The 21,729-nt window shown below is 45.5% G+C and overlaps 1 protein-coding gene and 2 non-coding genes across 3 annotated transcripts; 2 read left to right on the top strand and 1 right to left on the bottom strand.

Moving 5' to 3' along the window:
* Window positions 1-882: 882 nt before the first annotated feature.
* On the bottom strand, window positions 883-954 carry trnah-gug (transfer RNA histidin (anticodon GUG)). Its single transcript has one exon. It is a non-coding gene; the product is annotated as a tRNA-His (tRNA).
* Window positions 955-3,695: 2,741 nt separating this feature from the next.
* On the top strand, window positions 3,696-3,777 carry trnal-aag (transfer RNA leucine (anticodon AAG)). Its single transcript has one exon. It is a non-coding gene; the product is annotated as a tRNA-Leu (tRNA).
* A 15,505-nt stretch (window positions 3,778-19,282) lies between these two features.
* Window positions 19,283-21,498, top strand: LOC148812779 (zona pellucida sperm-binding protein 3-like). Its single transcript, XM_088908484.1, has 8 exons — window positions 19,283-19,840; window positions 19,942-20,057; window positions 20,133-20,239; window positions 20,317-20,491; window positions 20,569-20,686; window positions 20,885-20,985; window positions 21,063-21,136; window positions 21,308-21,498. The coding sequence occupies exons 1-8, from the start codon at window positions 19,283-19,285 to the stop codon at window positions 21,496-21,498; spliced, it is 1,440 nt and encodes a 479-aa protein (XP_088764610.1).
* Window positions 21,499-21,729: the final 231 nt, after the last annotated feature.

Raw genomic sequence — 21,729 nt, 5'->3', positions numbered from 1 at the left:
CTCCTCTTGGTGCGCTCATGCCGCAACACAGGAAGGCTGGAGCAGGTGGCTGTGGGCTCTGCGCACTGCCGAAATAGCTCAGTTGGGAGAGCGTTAGACTGAAGATCTAAAGGTCTCTGGTTCGATCCCGGGTTTCGGCATTTTGTTTCATCGCGCCCTTTGTTCCTCTTTCCAGCGCCCCCTGCCTAAAGTGACGCTTCCCATTCTCAGCCCGAAACGCAAGCGAGACACCAGCAGCGGTCCCTGCAGGTTTCCGTAGTGTAGCGGCTATCACGTTCGCCTAACACGCGAAAGGTCCCCGGTCCGAGACCGGGCGGAAACAGCCTCTTGTTGCACGCTCCTGTACTTCACAGAGGTCTTGAGCGACCGGTCATTTGTTCCCAATGTATTTCCGGTGCCTTCATGCACTCTTGTACCAAACGCACGTTCCTTCTGTACGCGGAGCCGATCATTTGCAATTGGGCTGTGCCGACAGACCAGGACGAGCTCTGTCGGCTCAAAAGCAGCGCAGGACCTGCAAGAACAACAGAAAGATTAGCATCCAGTGAGCCCAAGATCTCATCAAGAATCGGCTCCAGCAACAGGGCTGGGCGCATTGTTCCATTCTCCGACCACTCTCGGTGTAAACAAGTCCCTCCTGGTCTCTGCTTGAAATGCACTTTCCTGCGTTTGCTTTGGTGAAACTGGCTTCCCCTGCATGGGCGAATGTGAAGAAGATCCTTAGTAAGTCGTTGAAGAAAACCGAGAAGAGGTCGGAGTGGCCTCTGTCGTTCATCAACGATCCAGTCAGGCAGTACTCCTCTGTAAAGCGCCGTTCGTTCACATCGATTGGCTTTTTTTTGCCTTCATTCGCGCAAGTAGTAAAAGCAGACGCCCCTATTCTGCCGTGACCCGGATTCGAACCGGGGTTGTTGCGGCCACAACGCAAAGTACTGACCACTATACGATCACGGCGAGTTACCGATACCCACGTGGCAGGGCGGAAAAGGCTGTGCTCTCTTCGTGTGACCTAATTCGGAAAAGTCCTGACGTTGCATTTCAACTGAGCCCCAGTATACATCGACCCTTCGACACTCTGAGTGACAACTCTCTTGCGTGTTTTCTCATATTTATGTAGTTTGCTTGCATGATGCCCGGAACAGCGGGGTTGTGTGCTCCCATATGGTCTAGTGGTTAGCATTCCTGGTTTTCACCCAGGCGGCCCGGGTTTGACTCCCGGTATGGGAACGTGTCAGTTTTGCCTCCTGCTTTCCAAAAGATCAGCACCGTGTACGAAGGAGCCGCATTAAAACCACTCGAACGTGCAAAACGCGCGAGAAGAGGGGGCGCTTGTTTCCAACCGAAGACTTCTCGCGTGTGAGACGAGCTGATCATCGCTGCAGGAGGTGGGAGGGTTACTCTGGTAGACAGGGCTGACCTTCGGCAATAGGATTTATACTCTCCAAGATGATATTTGCACTTTCTGGAGAGGCGATTTTCTCCACTTCAGTAGCCCGATTTCGTCGATTGCGTGGAGAGGGCTGTAGAATGTGGCGCCGCTTTTCCTGCTCCGTCCATGACAGGCGTGCTGGTCTCTGGAGAGAGAGCACGGTCCATCAGCGCACTCCAATAAAGGCACTGGAAGCAGCTGAATCGCATTGGCGAAGCTCAGCACTGGGCCGCTGGGAAGGGTTTGCTACCGTTTCCGTAGTGTAGTGGTTATCACGTTTGCCTCACACGCGAAAAGTCCCTGGTTCGAAACTGGGCGGAAACAGACCGGCTTCTTTTGTCGCCACGCACAAAAGGGGATTGGGGATTCGCCTAGCGCTGTGATCGCACAGACCCACTCACCTCTTAGTGTGGCGGGATCTGCACAGTGCATGTCGCAGCGCATCCTGCTTTCACTCCAATGCGCGTCCTGATGTACCCCAGTCTCCCGCGTGACAGGTGGGGATAATCACCACTATACTAACGAGGAAGACATCGCTCTCTCCGACCCCCGGCATCGTGTCCCGACCCACCGTGCTGGAAGCCGACGCGTCCTGTGATTCCTTTACGGAGCAGAAATGACAACCGAGGAGCCGAGAGATCATTTCAGCATTTCGCGTCTGAACAGAAAACACAAACGACCAACTCGGAATGACTTGCCTTTGACGCTTATCAAAGCGTTCTTTGTGCATCGAACAGACCCACTCACCTCTTAGTGTGGCGGGATCTGCACAGTGCATGTCGTAGCGCTTCCTGCTTTCACTTCAATGTGCTTTCTGATGTCGAGTCGTGTGCCGTGCGGAGGCTCTGAAAGCGAGAGCAATGAAAAGGTGCACGACGCTGTGAAAGAAAACAGAGAAGTGAAAGGCAGTCCTTTCTCTAAGGAGGTAAAAGAAAAGCTTTCTACTCCCCGTCAGGGAATCGAACCCCGGTCTCCCGCGTGACAGGCAGGGATACTTGGCACTATACTAACGAGGAAGACATCACACCCTTCGATCCCCGGCATCGTGTCCCGACCCAGCGTGCTGGAAGGCGACGCGTGCTGTGATTCCTTTACGGAGCAGAAATGACAACCGAGGAGCCGAGAGATCATTTCAGCATTTCGCGTCTGAACGGAAAACACAAACGACCAACTCGGAATGACTTGCTTTTGACGCTTTTCAAAGCGTTCTTTGTGCACGACGACTGCGCCGCCTAGCAGATACAAATGGGTTGTACAACTCTGAACTAGCAAATGGAAGAGGGCTAAGCCCCTTCTCTTTTAGCCCAGGTTCGATCTGTCTCCCAGAATCACCAGGGCGCACGCGCACACACACACACCCGTGCCGTTGAAGTGCTCTGCTTCATTTCTAAGGGCAACTCAACATTCACTCCTACCCCGAGAACAGAAAAGACAGCGTCCGCAGCAACAACAGCTCAGGTCTCTGCACAGGAACTAAGCTGCCCCCATCTCCTCTGCTCTGCGGCTCCTGTGGAGTGGAGTCCTGCCTGGAGCCGTGTTTGCAGGCGGCGGCTCCCCGCGCTCTGTCTGTGCTTCGTGTCCAAGAGCTCCTGGGAGGAAGAGAGAGCCCTCCCACTCGGGGGCTTTTCCACGGTCTGTGTGAGGAGGGGCGGGTGTGTCCAGTAGCTTATCGAGCGGAAGCCTGGGGCGGCGGAGAGCTGTGATCGTGCAGACCTTGAGGTGTCACCTCTTTGTCTGCTTTCCCGCCCCCCCTCCGCCCAAGCTCTGCTCCAGAGTAGCCCGGCAACCCCTCACACCTGCACGTGTCACAACCTAAGGTGTGGTCATGAGACACCCATGGGGTGCTGTTCTGTTCTTGCTAATTGTTTCCTGCCCGTCGCAGGCAGGAGTCCATGCGAGGAAGATGCGCTGGACAGAGCTCAGAGGGCGCAGCTGGGTGGCTTTCCTTCTGAGTGACGTTCCTGCAACACTCTCCCGCTCCTCTTGGTGCGCTCATGCCGCAACACAGGAAGGCTGGAGCAGGTGGCTGTGGGCTCTGTGCACTGCCGAAATAGCTCAGTTGGGAGAGCGTTAGATTGAAGATCTAAAGGTCCCTCGTTCAATCCCGGGTTAAAGAAGTCGAGATCTCGCCATGAGAGGGGAAGCATCTCAGAAAAAGCAGGTGCAGTCGGTTCCACGGTCATAACGCCACTTAGTCGGGCGACAAGAGCGAAACCCACCCGGCTTCCTCCCGGCAAGTAATGAGACAAAGAGACAGCGCACAGCGGGTAGTGTGGCCGAGCGGTCTAAGGCGCTGGATTAAGGCTCCAGTCTCTTCGGGGGCGTGGGTTCAAATCCCACCGCTGCCAGGTGCTTCTGTCGAGACCCCATTTCAGCTGACTTCAGACGAAAGGGAGGGAGCTGCTTTTTGGCAGTCTCTCGAGAAACTAAGCAAAGTGTTTAAAGATACTTTCTCAGCTTGACATCAAGGCACAAAACAAAAACCTTCTTGCGTCCTCTCAACCCAAAAGCGCTTTGCCACTTTTTGCGTTATGCAGGGAACGACGTCTGCCCAGATCACTTTTGTGTCAATGCAAATCGTAGTGTGCCCTCCGTTTTAATGTTGGCTGTGCTGGCGTGCTGCTTCTGTCTGTGAAACTTGAATGTTCTGCTTCTTCACACCGAATCGTTGGCGGGGGTTGAGCTTGTTAAATCTTTGCGCATAGCGCTCCTTTGGAAGTACTTTGTCCAAGTTCAAAAGCGATCGTGGGATTTACTTCATGCGTTCAAAAAGCATGCCTCGCACGACAGATTTAAATGGGGAATGGAGCCTGCTTCTTGCTGTTTTTCCTGTGGTTGCAGTTACAAAGTTGATCGTGCTTTCACATTCTGTTAACAGTATTCACTGGCTGAGCTTTATCAGTTGGTTCGTAAAGGAATCTCTGCTTCGGTTCCAGAAAAGTCATCTGTAGTGTGTTTTTTTCCGTGCCCATGGCAGTCTTTTAAAGCTGGTAGTAATGGCGGCAAAGTTAATTTTTTATCCTCTTTAAAAGAATAAGGACGGGCTGGGGCGAGCTCCATTTACCACTCTTTCAGCTAACCGCGGAACTCGCGAACTGATTACACTGCAGAGCCACAGGTGCCTCGCTTTTCTCCATTCTCTGGGTTAGGGTGAAAAAAAAAACTTTGCTGGTATTAGCTGGCCTGCTCGGAGTACCTCTTCTTCACTAATAAGCAAGATTTGTGTTTCATCTTTCGCAAGCTGTATAGATTTCTTTCAAAACAAGTTGTTCCAGAAAGGAAACGAACACTTGCATTCACCTGAATTAAAAGGCATGGGATTTGCCCGTAAGGATAAATTCTGTACAGTAAGACAGGCACCGCTGGGAAACGGACCCAGGATCTCCTGTTTACTAGACAGGCGCTTTAGCCAACTAAGCCACAGTGCCGGCATAGGGCTGTCCTTTGACAGCCAATTGGACATGTCTCAACTGCTCTGAGACATCTGCGTTCGGTGTGCACCGAGCCTGCTCGCCTTGCAAGTTGCCTCATTTACATGCGATAGCTCCAGCACTAAGAGAAAGGAAGAGAAATGGCTTTTATCTGGCACTTTTCATGTGAGAGGATCTCAATCTGCTTTCCGTGTACAAGAGGATGTCCAACTCATGTAGCTAAAGACGTAGACGACAGTGCTCCACTGAAATCTTGATCTCACAACCCTCGGCATGACTCCGCTGTGTTCTGCGTTAGACAAATGGGGGAAAAGACTTCTTTCATCACACGTTTTGCACTGTTTACGGTGTTTGCAGTGCTCTTTCTTAAATGAAAACCAGGAATCGGCACCATATGAGGTGAGACTAGATAATATTGGAACAAGTAGCCTCGCCATTCCATGCGTGACGTGAGCAAAGTGTAATTCCTGTCTTTATAGTGTGCTTGTTAGAGACTTAGCTGGCACCCAGAGCGCTTTAAATCCGGGAGTCAGCAGCCCAAGACAAGAGAGCTTCCTTCGTCTATGTTTTTTGCGTGAAGGGGGGAAACCATGTGTGTGCTGAAAACGATCTTAGTATCGAAGTGCCGTCCCACATAACCGATCCGAACAATCTGCTTTACAGAGGAGCACTGCCGGAGCTTATCGTTGGCAAACTGAAGACCAGGCCGACCTCTTCTGTGACTCTTGAACACTGAATCTCAAGGTTGTGAATTCAAGCTCCACGCTGGCGGGAAATTCCATAGGTAATGATCACATTTTCTTCCATGCTAATCAAAAGAAATATTAAGAAACTTTTCCCGATACCAGTTTTTTACAAAAGTAAAGGCACACGGCACATGTGTGCCACACCACGTCCAAGTTTAGTGACAACTACCTCAGAGATTGTAAGCTGGGTAGTTTCAGATCAGATCACTTTTTTTATCAAAGGTTGAAGCAAACCCGTGTAGCGGCAATGCTTGTTAGGAAGACAGAATTAAGTATTGCGGTGCTTTCCCAAATGAGGCCTCAAATCTCTGTTCATCTCTGTGGTGCAGCCACAGAGAAACTATTCATGCAGGCTGATTTAAAGATGTTTTCTTTTGATAAGGGACAGCTCCCAAAGGGGGATGCACTTAGCTAAGCCTGGCTATCATGATCAATGGTCATCCATTGGCACCTATCTGTCTAGGGAGTGCCAGATGGACATCTGGACTGCATTCCTAAGTGTCAGGAGTAAGTGACTCATATCTCACCTTGATCAACCAATCAGGGACTGGTAGGGCCGAGTAACCCACGTGGGACTCTGATGCCCATGGAACTTTCAGCCAATGAACGAGCTGAAGTTCCTCCAGGTAACAACAGGCAACACAGAGAGCCTGAGAGAATTCTGTGAACTTTTTCGGACAATTCAAAGGAGAATTCCAGGGCAGGACAGCCCAGGAGCAGAAGGCTCCCAAGGGAAAGGCATTCTCGCAGCGCGCCTCCTGACCATCCTGAGACTCAGCCCGGACAACCACGGAACGGCCAGTGTGTCCGAGTGCCAGAACTTTCCTTTGCTCTAAGAGTCTAGAGCGGAGGTTGCCAGAGAGTAACCAGAGGATCCACCCGAGGTTAGCATCAGCAGCAAGCCTCGTGAACAGGTCGGAACTGTGGACAGCTGAATCACTATTCAGAACTAGCGCTTCATCAGGAACGAACCGGTCCTCTTCCTGACTTGCTGGGACCCACAGTAATCTTTTCTCCTGTGCACAAACTTTGCTAGTTAAAGCCAACACTAACTAGCCGGTCAATGAGCGTCAGCAGCGCACCGTCGCAAGCCGCACAGCACAGCCTGGCACGGAGCCAGAGAGCCCTCAGGAGATCTGAATCCCCAGAGATTGGATGAGTATTCAACTTCAATGCATTACAGCTCGAGAATTCAATTGTTATCCCAACCAATTGATATCGATTTAATTCCTAAGAGTTATGTACTTGTTTTGAGTATCCAATGTAGATGTTATAACCAAGTTCATTTACGAAACGTTCTAAATGAATGATATACTGAACGTATGTCCTCTTGATATATGTAACTCTTCGTAACTCATTGAATATATACCTTTTGGATTCTGATAACCCTCTCGATAAGATCTGTTAGGGTTTACATGCATATTCTATGTATTAATAAATGTATCCTCCTGTATTAGTACCTGTGTGTGTGCGTTGTTTGAGTTATATCGCATGGTTGGATTCTAAAGCCATTAAAAGAATCATTTTGTGATTTACTGCTACAATTAATAATTGTCCCAGTAAATGCCCAAACCCTACAGAACTGGTGCCTTCAGAGAGCACACTACACCCGAATACTTTTGCAAGAGACATTTCAGAATCCCAGTCAAATCCAGTACGATTGCTGGATCCTTCGAATTCGACTGAACTATAGCACAGATCTGCAGTCCACCATTAGAATACTGTGGGTGTGTTGTATAAGCCATATCGCCCAAAATAGTTCTAAAACAGGAGATGTATCCTCGTTTAGGAATGTGGTATAAAGTGAAATGGTCTGGGAAGAGTCCTACGTTTGAACAGTTCAAAATAGACGTAAAGGAGTATTTACGGACTCTTTTGAAATGTAAGAACAAGCTGTGCGTACCTTATCTTTATTTACCTTGTGTAATCGTTTTTCATAAAGTGTAATTGTATTATAGCATGTGCCCCTGACGATTTTCTTAATATGTTATATGTGTTCTTGTTTGTATTGAATTTAATTTTGTTGTTCAAATAAAAATTAAAAAACACAACTTTTCAGATGTGGCTGCTGTAAAAATAAAATGGCATCAAAGGTACGCAGAGGTCTGAAGCCTGCTCCACAGAAGAACTTTATCCAGAAGTGTTAAAGAAGTCAAGATCTCCCCATGAGAGGGGAAGCATCTCAGAAAAAAGCAGGTGCAGTCGTTTCCACGGTCATAATGCCACTAAGTCGGGTGACAAGAGCAAAAGCCACCCGGCTTTCTCCGAGCAAGTAATGAGACAAAGAGGCCTACTATGACAGGTAGCATGGCTGAGTGGTCTAAGACACTGGGTCGAGGCGTAAGTCTGTTTTGGGGTGTGAGTTCAAATCCCACTGCTGCTAGCTGCTTTTGTTGGGACTCCTCTTCATCTGACTTCAAATGAAAGAGAAGGAATTGCTTTTTGACAATCTTAGGGCAATGGATGTTAAGTTTCTGCAGCTGAAAACACAGGCAAAACTGCTCCATGTGAGTCTTGAACTCACAAGCTCGGCATTACTCCGCCGTGTACTGCTGTATAAGTACCGCGCTTACTGGAAGGTTGCAGAACCTTGGAGAGAACTGTGCTGGAAATCGAAATTACAGATTTCATTATCTGCACATTTAATAACTAGGAGAGATAACTCCTTCGGGTTCTAAAGCTCAGAAGTGCACTTTAAGAAGTCTTTGCTTTTGTGAGATGGATCTCCGAGGTGCACCTTTTTTCTTATTACTAAAGATACCTCTACATTGTGAATTATTTGAAGACCTAGAAAAAGGAACGTGGCATTAGTTGAAATAAGCACCGAATGGTTAGAATTCAACCTACATACTTGCACAGGTCACTCGGCCACGGACAAGAATGATCAGCTACCACCACTATTATTATTGTTATTATTATTCAACCAGTTGGGGAACAACACAGTCGAACAATCCCACTGTTCTTATTGCAAGAAAAATAACATGAGACCACTGTAAGAGGAAGAGTGTTGTAATTCTTTGAACAATGGATGTCTATTTTTCACTCTTATGGGCAACCCTGTGGTATTTCTTTTTCTCTTCGGTGTTGTGCACAGGCAAGTTCTGCAGCGATATTTGCCGCAGACATTTCTCCGCAGCTCCGTATTAAATCCGTTCTCAACTGCAATGGACAGAAGATTGTCACTTCTCTACTACAGCAGCATCAGTAAAAGACCCTCTGAAAACAGTAAAGCACTAAAGCACTGCAAAACTGAATTCGGAAGAAACATATTAGGGATTTTGAGTGATGTCCGCATACAAGCAGTCCAGTACAGACACTGAAGTCTTTGAATATCGACTCTCTATTTTGCGCTGCCTTTTCCTTGGAGTAAAACTATTCAACTGGAAGAATGTTTATCACAGGTTTAAAACTTGCCGTTGCTATTTGGAGAAATCCACAACCTCGTGTTTTCACATGCTTTAAAAGTACACCCATACACACAGAAAAAAATAACGACACTGCTAATGATTTTTACAGAGCCAAATCACAGTTGACCTTTCTGAGCCAATTGATAAAGCCGACCCAGTGAGTAGTATAGCAGAACATCAAAGAGTGTTCAACTTTCTAACTACCGCAACCACAGGAACAACAGCAAGAAGCGAATCAATTTCCCATTAAATGGTGTTGTTGTTTGAGGTATGCGTTGTAAACACATGCACTAAATCCCAATCTCTTCTAAATTTGGACAAAGTATTTCTGATGGAGCACTGTGCGCAAAGATTAAATAAACTGTACTCCTACCGACAATTGAGCGTGAAAAAGCAGAGCGTTCAAGTTTCACTGACAAAAACGCTACCACAGAAAAGCCACACAAAAGCACTATTAAATGGAATTGACGGCACACTACAATTCGCACGGACTCAAAAGTTGTTCCCTGCATAATGAGCAATCCAATGAGCATTTCTGTTGAGAAGAAAACTAAAGCTTTTTTCTGCCTTGACATTAAGCTTACAAAGACAATCGTGAAAAACCTAGCTCAGTGAGCAAGGCTTTAACACAGAAAGACCTGGTAGTGGTAGGATTCAAACCCACACCTCTGAAGAGACTGGAGCCTAAAACGCACCACTCAGCCACACTACCATTGATGAGACCCTCCATCCTCACATTACTTGGTCGGAGAACGCCGGGTGGCTTCAGCTCTTCTTGTCCGACGTGTGGAAACGACTGTACCATCGTTTTCTGAGATGCTTCCTGTCACTTGGTGAAATCTCTACTTCTTTGGCAGCTCTGAATATAGTTCTTCTTTGGAGCAGGCTTCAGACCTTTTATTTAATGTATAAAGGAGGGCACATTCCGAAATGTGTAATTCCTGTTTTAGAAATGCTCTGCTCTGACACATGTCAGTGTGGGGAGTGGGCAGGTAGAGAGCTTTTACAAATGCTCATGATGTTTCTCACTTGGTGTTACCTGCGGTATTATCTCTCTCTGAGCCTTTGGAAAGAAAAGAGTGGCTCCAGTGTGAGGTAACTTTTTGAACTTTTTGGTCTCCTTGTCTTACAAAACAAGAAAAAAAAATCAACTGGGAAACTGCCTAGTGGACATTTTGTCGTCTTCTTCTGACCTGTATTTGATGCGATTCTCTGAAAACGTGGCACATTATATCTGTGCTACCTGAATGGAGGGTGACTGTACTCATAAGGATCATAGATTCGATGACAAGCATCTAAAAATGAGCATGAGAAAATGACATCATGCTATACGGTTGAATGGCACAAGTTCTCCTGTTCCCTCCACAGAAAATGTGTGTTTTAAAGGAAGTGTCATGTTATTTTTTTGCCAGACAATGCCATGCCATAAGAACAGCGTGGTTGTTTAAATTAATTGGTCTGAAATTGGTTTAAACTGCAGGGAAATAACAACAAAAAAAGAAGTGCTTCTTAACACAGAGATAGTTGGAGATATTTGGCAGCAGTGGGATTCCAACTCACACCCCCAAAGAGACTGGAGCTTTAATCCACCTCTTTAGAGCGCTCGGCTGCATTAGCCTCGACTGCCTCATACCTCACACTGGCTCACAGAAAACTAGGTGACTTGTAAAGGCTGGTAGGAGACGAAAGGAATAAATGCTTCTTTTTTGGACAAAGTCTTTATCTACTAAAAGAAGAAAAGAAATATTTGATTATTATTTTTTCACCAGTTGTTTTGATCAAATTATTGTAATGCAGTGCCATATTAAGGTATAATATGTACATGAACGTCATGTCTGAGTCGGTGATGGCAGCTGACTATCGTTGGAGGACAGTTTATTATGAGAGAGTAAGCCAGCATAATGAGGGAGAAGAGATTGGCCTCTGTGATGCAGTGTCCAGTGACACTAACTATCTGTCCTACTGTTCTCTGCTAACATAGAGGGTGAATGTTTATTTAGGTGAATGTAAGGTTTCTTTCTTGTAAAATATTTTCGAGCGCATTTTGTTGCTGAAAATTAATCTTGTGCGTTTGAATGAATTCCGATATTGTCACCTAATTCTATACACTGTTTCATCAGAGTAGAACATCAGTCAAAAATGTTGAGAAGGTGCTCCTGTTTTCACCATTATAAGAACTGTGATGCACCAGTAATATTTACTCTTATAAAAGTATTGTAATTGTAGTGTTCTATTACAGTCTTGAGTGACACAAACATTCTCTTTTACTGCACCTCTACAACACTTCTCCAGAGGCCAGTTCAGCAAAAAAGGATCCTCAACAAACACTGCAATCGCTTGATAAAAGCCATTTCTCTTAGTGTTGGTGCAACTATTGTATATAAAGGAGGTGACTTGACAATGAAAGGTGTGATCATCTTAACGAGAGTATTCATGAAGGTGTGCGTCGGAAAGCTCTCCACTGGCAATTGACTGGGCTTGTGAAGAAACCAATCTCGCTCAACAACCATACACATGAAGCTGAATCCGTGAGCTGATTGACACAAAACAATGTCACTTCACATTATCCGCAAAGCTGTTTTGCTTGTCTGACCACCTCTTCCCACATTACAGTGAGCACATATCTTTCAGTTTCTTCTCTTGTTTTTTTCTTACTATTTTACTGTCCCTTTCCCCCATGTGGAGATGTATCCACAGCCAAAAAACCCTGTTTCACCCTACGTTTGTGGAAATTTTACAATCTGTGTAGGAGCCTGGCTTACAGAGGTCAAGTGGTGCAATTGGTCAGTGTGTGGTACATATACAGTTGTGCACAGTGGAGTTATACTGAGGTTGTGTGTTCAAGCCTCCCCTGTAGCCATTAAGTCTTTTGAACGTTTTCCACCCATAAAAAGTTCATTTGCCGTAGCAGTTTCACTGTGACTTTGCAGGTAAAATATTCTTAATGAGAATAATGTTTCGTATGCAATAAATAACCACACCAGAAAATATTGGAGATCAATGGCTTGTCGTACTTATCGCAGCAGGCACTCAGACACAGATATGTCCTGTCAGTAAAGAAAATTCATGAAGAATTCAATGTCAAGAGGAATGACATCATTGCAAAGGCAATATTTTCTGATGATTATTTCGGTTAATAATGATTCGTGTGGGAATTACTACTGTCATTACTACTAATTGTGATAAAAACAGAGCACTCACAGCTCTCTGGATGTTGGTCTGGACTCTAGAAAGTGTTTCTATTCGCAAGCGGCTCTGGACCTCAACACCTGTTGATGGGTCACTTCTGTCAGACACACCAGTGGAGCCCAAGCCCACCTACACACACATTCACACACACTGACAGATATACACCTACACACTCACACACATTTATACTCACAGACACTACACACACTCACAGACACAACACACATTTATACACACAATCAGACACTCACACACTCAAAGATATACACTCACAAACATTCACAGACACACACGTAGACACTATATACACACATAGACACCGCATACACTCTTAGGTATAGATACACTACAACTAACACTAATGCAGATACTGCTAATATTGCAACAGTAACACTATCACCAAAACATACACTATCATGGTTACTAACACTGACACAAACTACTACTAGACTAATAATACTTATAATAACAGTAATACTGTCATGAAAACTAACATGATGAGTACACTGACAGTATAATTATCACTAATATTAACATGAATACTAGCATTAATACTAAAACTATCAGTAACACTATCATCATTAATACTCAAATAGACACTACACACACTGACAGACATACCCACACATACACTTACAAATAAACAACTACACACTGACAGACATCACACACTCACAGACACACACCAACACACATATTCACAGGCATGCATTTACAGAAACAAAGAGACACTACGCATACTCACAGACACACATTTATAGAAACCACACACTCAGAGACCCCACACATTCACACCCTAACAGACACAACAAGCTCACAGACACACATCTACACACTCACAGACACACACCCACAAACAGACAGATATCACACACTTAACAGACACATGCACAGACACCACATACACACGTATCTACAGATACACAATAACTAACACTAAAACAAATACTCCTCATATTACAACAGAAACACTATCACTAAGACATACACTATCATTATCACTAACACTGACACAAACTACAAATAATAACAGTAATGCTATCATTAAAACTAACACTACTACTACTGTTAATACTCTAACAGTAACACTATAATTATAATTAATATTAACATGAATTCGAACATTAAAACTAAAACTATCAGTAGCGCTATCATCATTAATACTCACATGAACACTAGCATTAAAACTACCAGTTGTACTCTCATTAATATTAACATGAATACACTAGTATTAGTATTAGTTGCTACCCATGACGTCACATCACTCTTTGTGACGAACGCGAGACACCTAGACGCGCACAGTGACCTGACGTCTGTTGCTGTGGTTACCATACTTGGTATGCATGTAAACTGTTACTTACATACATTTATCAACTTGGAAAATAATTTTCTAGCTCTAGGATACAGTTACCTAAATAATAATATGAATAATCATTGTTTAATTTCAGATTGAACATTATTAACATTAAACGAACTATGGTAATTGATCGATACAATCTTTATTGACTGTTTTCTAGATATTTAAAACAGGGTCAAGAACGGGAAAAGAATCAGTAGTCACCAATCGGTGAATTTAATCGATTATTCTACAGTTCTTCAGGTGAATTAATTGTTTGTCGACAGATAAGTGATCAATAACTCTCCTCCGTGCGCTCCGCGCTCCTCCCGCGGTCTCGTTCTCTGATCCCAGCGCTCTGGCTGGTGTCTGTGACGTCACAGCGCTCTTTCTGACAGAGCAGAGCGCGTCTCCGCTGGACGAGACTCCTGTCCGGAGCCCGGGGGGCTTTTCTTACAGATATAACATCTCCAAAAAGAACACACCGGGCTGTGAAGAGAAGCGATTTATAACAGCTGGAGAAGGAGAGCGACAAACCGAGGAATGAAAATCATTAAACAGGAAAAAAAAATAGTTTACTTCGCAGATTAATGTGTTACAAAGCATACCCGTGTGGAGCAGTAGAGAACGAGCACAAGTCCCTGTAATAAGCGCTTTTAAATGTTTTAAACGAATCATCAGAGTATAGGAGCCAGGAGGAACAGACTCCTGATCCTGGAGGTTAAAATGTGTATCCTGGCTTTATTTCCAGCCAGCTCTCAGTTTCATAGGTAGTCTGATGATTGAAATTAACTGTATAACTGTTACAAGACTTCATTTAATTGTAAATTTATAAGACTGTCTGCGAGAGATGTGTGGGAGACGCTGAATCCCAGGGCTGGTGTGGAATCACACACAGACAGGTCTTCTTCTGTGTGATCTGAGTACCACTGCTCAGAGCTACAGACTGGTCAACTAGTCACTATTGGAGACACAACCATCAGACCATTGGCTACTAATACTCAATATACTGATCAGAGTGTCACTACTGGTGTTAATTACATAAATACTAAGATAATTCCACACTCACGTGTGTTATAAAACATTTATAGAACATGTCTGGAGGCTGATATACAGTAAAGAAAGTAATACTAAAGGGTTGGAAGTCCTGGAAAGGGTTAATAGAAGCTTCTTGCTTCTGCCCTGGAACAGAGCCCACAGCTGCCAGATCAGTGACCCCTGAGCCCAGTTCACAGAGAGGAGAACCAGGAGCTCTTCTCTGTCTCTAAGCGGCTGTGAGGAAGGAGAAAAGGGGGAGATGTGACCCGAGTCCAGGCTGTTCTGTCTGATATTATTCATGTAGCAGCACTGATTGTCTGAAAATCTTCTGGTTCTGGACTGTCAGGATGGAGACCAGTATGGAGCTAAGTGTCAGTCCGAGTGTGAGTCTAAGCTGTGAATCTGACTGAGAAGAGAATAATGATTTTTTATTCTGCCTCTGAGAATTCTTCTTCTTTGCCAAGTGGTGTTACATCCCCTTCAGATACTCTGCACAGACTGCCAGAGTGAGAGAAGAGGAGAGAGAGATGGACAGATAAGAGCACACACAGCGAGAGAGACATACTTCTTGATTTACTTTGAAGCAAGTGTTCATTTCTTTTCTGGAACAAGTTGTTTCTGAACTTCAAGAAATTCATACAACTTCTGAAAGATAAAATACAAATCTTGCTTATCAGGACAGAAGAAATACTGCAAGAAAAAGCAGGTAATTTTTCTCCTTTTAATGAAAAGTGGAGCAAAACAACGGCAGTGCATCTCCGTCGGCTTGATTTAGTTTAATACAAGTATTCACTTCCTTTTTTGGAAATTACAGCCTGCGAAAGATGAAATAAAGTTCTTGGTTATTCTTGGTCAGTGCCGAAGAAATACTGCCGGCTGGCAGGAAAATGTCAGCATTTTATTTTCTTTAACTACAAACGTGTGAATATTGAAAAGCAACGGGAGTGTGTCTCTGTACAGCTATTAAACAAAAGGCTGGTGGTTCAAGCCCACTCAGGGACGCGCTTCGGATTGTTTCAATGTGAACATAATCTCCGCTAAAAACCCTCTTGAACTTTGCAGGAAATGAGCGTGTTTTAAACCATTTTCACGTGTGGAATTTTATCTTCAGCTGGCTGTAGGGAGAATGCCTTATACACCCGTTGTGTATCCTTAGCAAAAATATTTTAAAATTATAACACAGAGTTGTTGGGGAACTTGACAATCCTTGACAATCATTATTAAATGAGCATTGTACAAATGTACATTGATATTTTTGTTGTATGTACCTTAATTTTAAAATATATAAACATAATTGTGCTGATATGGATGTTCATTTGAAGGATTTGAGGAATCTATAAAGGATCTCAGAACAACCAAAGAAACATTTGGGCATCTGCGTATTTGTAAAGATTAAAGAGCGCCGTAAGTGTGAAGTTTGCACACACGAGAGAAGAAATCAGTTTCAATGCACTTCATTAAACTGATGGTTTGCTTATCAATCGTGCATAAAATGTGTATAGCAGAGGATGGCTCTGATCCATCGACCTCTGGGTTATAGGCTTAGCACGCTTCCGCTGTGCCACTCAGCTATTTTTAAGGCAACTGCTTATGCACCTGAGAAGAAAAGTTTCAACGGTAAACGCAGACGTCACTGAGCACTTGGTCTTTTGTAGTACAAATCATCACAGGCTGCTCTACAAGCTCTACAAGCTGCTCTACAAGGGCGTGTCTTCAAGATTCCTTGTACAACTTTACTTGCCCGCTGAGTAGAGGTTAAAGCAACGGCAGCAGAAGTAGCAGTAATAGCAACAACGTGGTTAGAGTGTCACAATACACTCTATGAAAGTATTGCGGCTTCAGATCGTTTTGTTCTGTTGAAGCTGCCTACAGGCTCCGAATTGCTGACATTGGCTGTGATCTTTTTTCAGGTTTCATGAAATTCTTCACATATTCGAAATATTTAATTCGGGTTCGCCTAATACACGGTGCAAACCGTACCTGCAGCAGAGTGCTGTGGCACATGAAGCCGTTTTGTTTATCGTTTGTAAGGATTGAGGAGCGTACTACAAATCGAGCAAGCAAAAAGAAAATTAAACAGGAGTCACTTTTTGGATTGCTAATCCATTGTGCTCTGCTCGTCTAGGTTCAAATCCCATCCTTGTCACGGTTAAGGCCTGAGACGTGTGTGTTTTTTCTAAACGGTGTTCGCATTTGTTTCCTCTTTCTCTCCTGTAAACTCAGGATTTTTTTTCTTTGGTGGCAACAATACGCTTCTGCAATACAGTAAATCATAGACTATGCTTTCAAAATAGCTGCACCAGGCATTCGGATACAGATAAACACAGGGATTTAAAATTCAGGAATATGAATGGCCAATTGCTTACAGCTAGGGTTTTTACGTTTTCTTATTTAGCGATTTGTGTATCAATCTTTTAAAAATTCATTAAAATGCTAACAATACGTAAAATCAAAACAACAGCACCGTTAAATGCTGGGGAGACAGGTAGTTTTTTTTTTCAATCAGATGCCAATCTCTAATGCTGTGTGTGAGAGCTTACGTACCTTTCCTTTTCTCACATTTTCTGACAACTATTCCAAAGGGGCACCCTGTCAGCTCCTAAAACTTTTTTTTTAACTTTGATTATTGTCGTTTTATTTAGAAAAAGTTCAATATTGATCATAACTAAAGAAAATTAGGATCACGAATAAAAAAAGGGCTGAAGATGCGAGTCGCTCTTGAATCAGAGCTGGGTGACACGGGCTTCTGTTCTGATATGATTGTACGAGAAGCAGGAGGAATTTCTTCTCTCCTATGGAGCATGAGCTGAATCAGGAGTGAGACATTTCGTATGCTCGTGCATATGTTAACAATACGTAAAATCAAAACAACAGCACCGTTAAATGCTGGGGAGACAGGTAGTTTTTTTTTTCAATCAGATGCCATCGTAAAACTAAATTAAAAACTAACATTAAGTGGTCAAAGACATTCATTTATATACAAACAAGAGACAGACAGACATAGTAATGATTCTACATTAACTTGTCCTACACTGATCAGACTAATTGAAATGTATGAAAGCCCGTTTCCGGCAGGGAGTTAAAAAAAACGCGCTATGGTATTGCAGAATTCCGACAGAGTAACTCAGAATTTTAACTTAGTAACTGAGAACTCCGACTTTATATCTCACATTTGCAACTTCGAAATAACCCATATTTAATTGGGTGTCATTTTGTTATTATGCCAGATTCGGGTTCTAGGGCTTGTACCCTCGCTACTCCCACTCTAGTTCGTGCCTCACTGCATTGGCTCGAACCCAGGTCTTGCCAGCTGAGCTAAAGATCACTTTCTTTAGCCCCGGCGGCCAGCATCCCTGTTATGCGCAGGGGAGGGCGGTGCCGTCACCACACTGCAACCAGATTGTACAAATTGTATGTCGCAAATGAACAAGTAATAGGTTTATTCCATGCTGAAAAAAGGAAGAAAGAAAACACGTTTCAGCCGATAAAAATCAAATTAATTACATTATTTTTTTATGGAATCCCATTTCCGCCAGTGAGGCTTCCATAGTACCCGGATGGAATAGTGGACGGTGGGCTTTTTTAAAAAAAAATATTGAAACACCAGAAATACAAAAGCGGAGACAGAATATGATATAAGATAGACAAATAGACACTTCACATCCAGAGGAATTCACAATTAAAAAATCTGAAACTTATACTTTTTACATATTTTCATTGTATGTCCTTTTTTACTTAAAAAAGAAGGTCTTCTTTAGCTCAGCTAGCAAGGCCTGGGCTCGAGCCAATACAGTGAGACACGAAGTAGGGTGGGAGCGGCGAGGGGCACAAGCCCTGGAACCCGAATCCGTTACAATAACAAAAGGACAGACAATGAAATATGGGCTATTTCGAAGACGCAAATGTGAGAGATAAAGTCGCAATTACGAGATATAAAGCCGGAATTCTGAGTTTTTAAGTCGCAATTCTGAGTTTTTAGGTCGCAATTCTGAGATTCTAAGTCAATTCTGAGATACCATAGCGCGTTTTTTTTTTACTCCCTGGCGGAAACGGGCTTCCATTGGTTCTCAGTGCTGCGAAGCAAAAGCAATCTCTGGAAAATCAGACAAATTATTATCAGATCATGTCAAAAGCTGATCAGTATTTCTTTACTGGGAAGCAAAGAAATGCTTATATTACACATTTTAATATGACATGCAATTACACATGAAAAATGGTAAAATTATTTTCATTGCCGTACATGTTGATAGAACAGCCCCCTCGATAAAGGAAAGTGTGGACGGACGTGTCGCGTGTTCCGTACTCTGTCTGACAGCGAGTTTAACACACTGTCCTCGGAAATTAGAAACTAATTGAACAATAAATTAATCTGAGCAAATTTTACACGTGTGGGTGATTTAATTCTGTCGAAATTGCGTGGAACTCCTCCGCTGAGGTCAGATACACACGGGAAAGTGTGCAGGCGGCTTCACGGAGTCCCGCCTCAGACTGGAAGCAGGTTCTAATTAGACGCTGAAACAATCCGGGTCTCTGTGTGTAACTGATTGTGTTGATTGAGCGGTAGTGTGACCAGGTGTGTGGTAGCAGGTCCTGCCAGTATAAAAACCTAGTCACAGCGTTCACACTTTATGCTCTTTTGCTTCAACATAGTTTGGTGGTTTACTTATCTTACTTCTGTAGCAGTTTAGCGGGACGTTAATTTGGCGATGCGCTCGTTTCTCTTTATGCTGTGCCTGTGCGCAGCGGCCGGGCTCCCCGCACTGATCTCCGCCGGGCCAGCTGGCTGGGACTCTCGGGCATTAGCGCTCCAGGCCGACTTCCCGGCTCTCGAAGACGCAGCCCAGTCGGAGGACTTGAACCTGGCAGATGCGCCCTCCGAAGACCTGTCTGCAAGCGAGAACGACTCGCAGCCCTTGGCTCCCGACTTCCGCCGTCTTCCCGTGTCCAGAGACGCGTACTCGCCCTACTTCGACAAGGAGAAGATGAAGCCCGAAGCCGGCAGCCGGCCCTTACCCGCCTACATCAAGAGCGTCCTGTTTCCTCCCCAGCGAGGGCGGCAGCCGGCTCGCCCGGTCATCGGGGGCACCCGAGGAGTGGCCGTGTGGTGCGACTCCAGCAGGATGTACGTGAGGGTCAGTCGGCTCCTGTTCGGCTTCAGCTGTCGGCCATCGGAGGTGACCTTGGGCAACTGCAGCGTCAGCCGAACCACACGCCGTTACTTCTACTTCATCTACGGGCTTCACGAGTGTGGCACCGAGCGATCGGTAAGCGGGGCTTCATCTACAGGCAGTGTATCGATGTGAGCTGTAGGGCTAGTGTCAGGGTTGCCTTTCCTGGGAATATCCCTTCCTCTGTAACCCTGCAGGTTGTCCAGGGCCGCCTGGTGTACTCCAACACTCTCCGCTATGCACCGCCCTCCTCCAGTGCGCCTGTGCATCGCTTCATTCCCTTCTCTGTGCCAGTCAAGTGCTCCTACAACAGGTAGGCAGGGCTCTGCTGCTGCTGAGAAGCCGCTGGGACAGTGTCCAGAAGCCCCTCATCCCCTCTGTCCTGCAGGTTCCACTACTCCTACAAGGTTGGCTATGTCCCCACGTGGGCCAGGAGAAGGACCTTCTTCAAGGACCTGAAGAACAAGCACAGCTTTGTGCTGCTCACCACCAACTGTAAGCTCCTTGAGCGAGTGGCTCCTCCTGCCTGCAGGGGGCGCTGTGTGCAGGTGTAATGCTGCCTCTCTCTCCAGCCCGCTGGATCCGGCTCTCTCCTAAGGATGAGTACTTCCTGGGTCAGCCCATGTACTTCCAGGCCACTGCCTACTTTGCCACAGTGGAGCAGAGGCTGTACATCCACTCATGTTACGTAACGGAGAAACCAGACCAGCACTCCCAGCCCCGTTTCCCTGTGATCGACAACTTGGGGTATGGCCCCTTCTGGGAGGAGAGGTGGGCAGGAGCCCTGAGAGTCTGCAGGGGTTCATCCTTGTCCTTGTCCCCAGGTGCATGGTGGACAGCAAGGCAGATGGCTGCCTGTCCAGGTTTGTCCCCTCCAAGCAGAAGGATATGCTCCGCTTCACAATTGATGCCTTCCTCTTCCAGAAGAAGCTGTCCAGGAAGGTACTGCTTTCAAAGGCTGCTCAGCCTTCTTGCTCTACTGATCCATTGTCTGCTTTTCCATCCATGATCTAGATGTGAACCAGACTGTGGCGGCTGTAGTGCCAAGAGCTGCCAGCTTGCCTTCACTGATGGCAGAAGGTCCTTCTCTGTCCCTCGATTGGCCTTGATCCCTTAATGCTGTGACCTTCCCTCTTGCAGCATGAAGTGACTGAGCTGTACATGCACTGTGTCATGGCTGTGGCTCCTGCTAAAGCAACACCAGGGACCAAGTCCTGCACCTACAACAGGGAGGCGAAGAGGTACTTCTGTAAGGAGCCTGCTGAGGGTGCTCTGGGACATGCCAGGTGGAGGCCTCACCTGTCCTCCTCTCCTCCAGGTGGGAGGAGCTGTATGGTGACCATGAGGTCTGTGCCTGCTGTGAGTCCAGGTGTGCTGGCAGTCAGAATGAAGGTGGGTCTGGTTCTCTATCCCTTGTGGATGCATCTCTGCCCAAGAGACAACCATGCTTGGACAACTGAGGAATGATCCCATGCTGGACAAAGGGACTATTTAGATGAGTAGCATCACTGTGGGACTCTGGGTATAGCAGATCCCTCACTCCTGGGTGCCGCTTGTCCACAGGTACCAGGAGCCTGGTGACCAGCAGTCGGGTGGCTGTGGCACCAGTAGAGGGTCCTCTGGATGTGGGAGCTGACTGGACTGAGGATGAGGAGGGAGACCCTCAGAGCTCCAGTGAGGATGTGGAGGGAGCAGAGGACTTTGGAGATGTTGGCGAGTGGACAGGTAGGGTCTGGCAGGAGGAGCTCCTGTAGGGGTGGGTGTCCTGCAGTTCAGCTGGATTGTTCTCCTTCTTCCTCCCCAGGTGCCTGAATGAAGGCTCCAGCCTGGCCCTTGTGACTCTCCTGCCTCCACTTGCCTTGTAATGGCAACATCTCAATAAAGCTGTGAAAGACCCTTCTGTCTGCCCTTGTTTCTTTATGGTTTATAGGTTTGAATGGGGTGGAGGAATTCAAGGGAAGTATTTGTGGGGGTTCCCCTTTCAA

The sequence above is a fragment of the Atractosteus spatula genome (genome assembly GCF_055471065.1).
Source record: "Atractosteus spatula isolate fAtrSpa1 chromosome 10 unlocalized genomic scaffold, fAtrSpa1.hap1 SUPER_10_unloc_16, whole genome shotgun sequence".
In the NCBI taxonomy this organism is placed as follows: Eukaryota; Metazoa; Chordata; class Actinopteri; order Semionotiformes; family Lepisosteidae; genus Atractosteus; species Atractosteus spatula.
The sequence above is the reverse complement of the archived record's forward strand: the minus strand, read 5'-3'. Positions and strand labels throughout refer to the sequence as shown.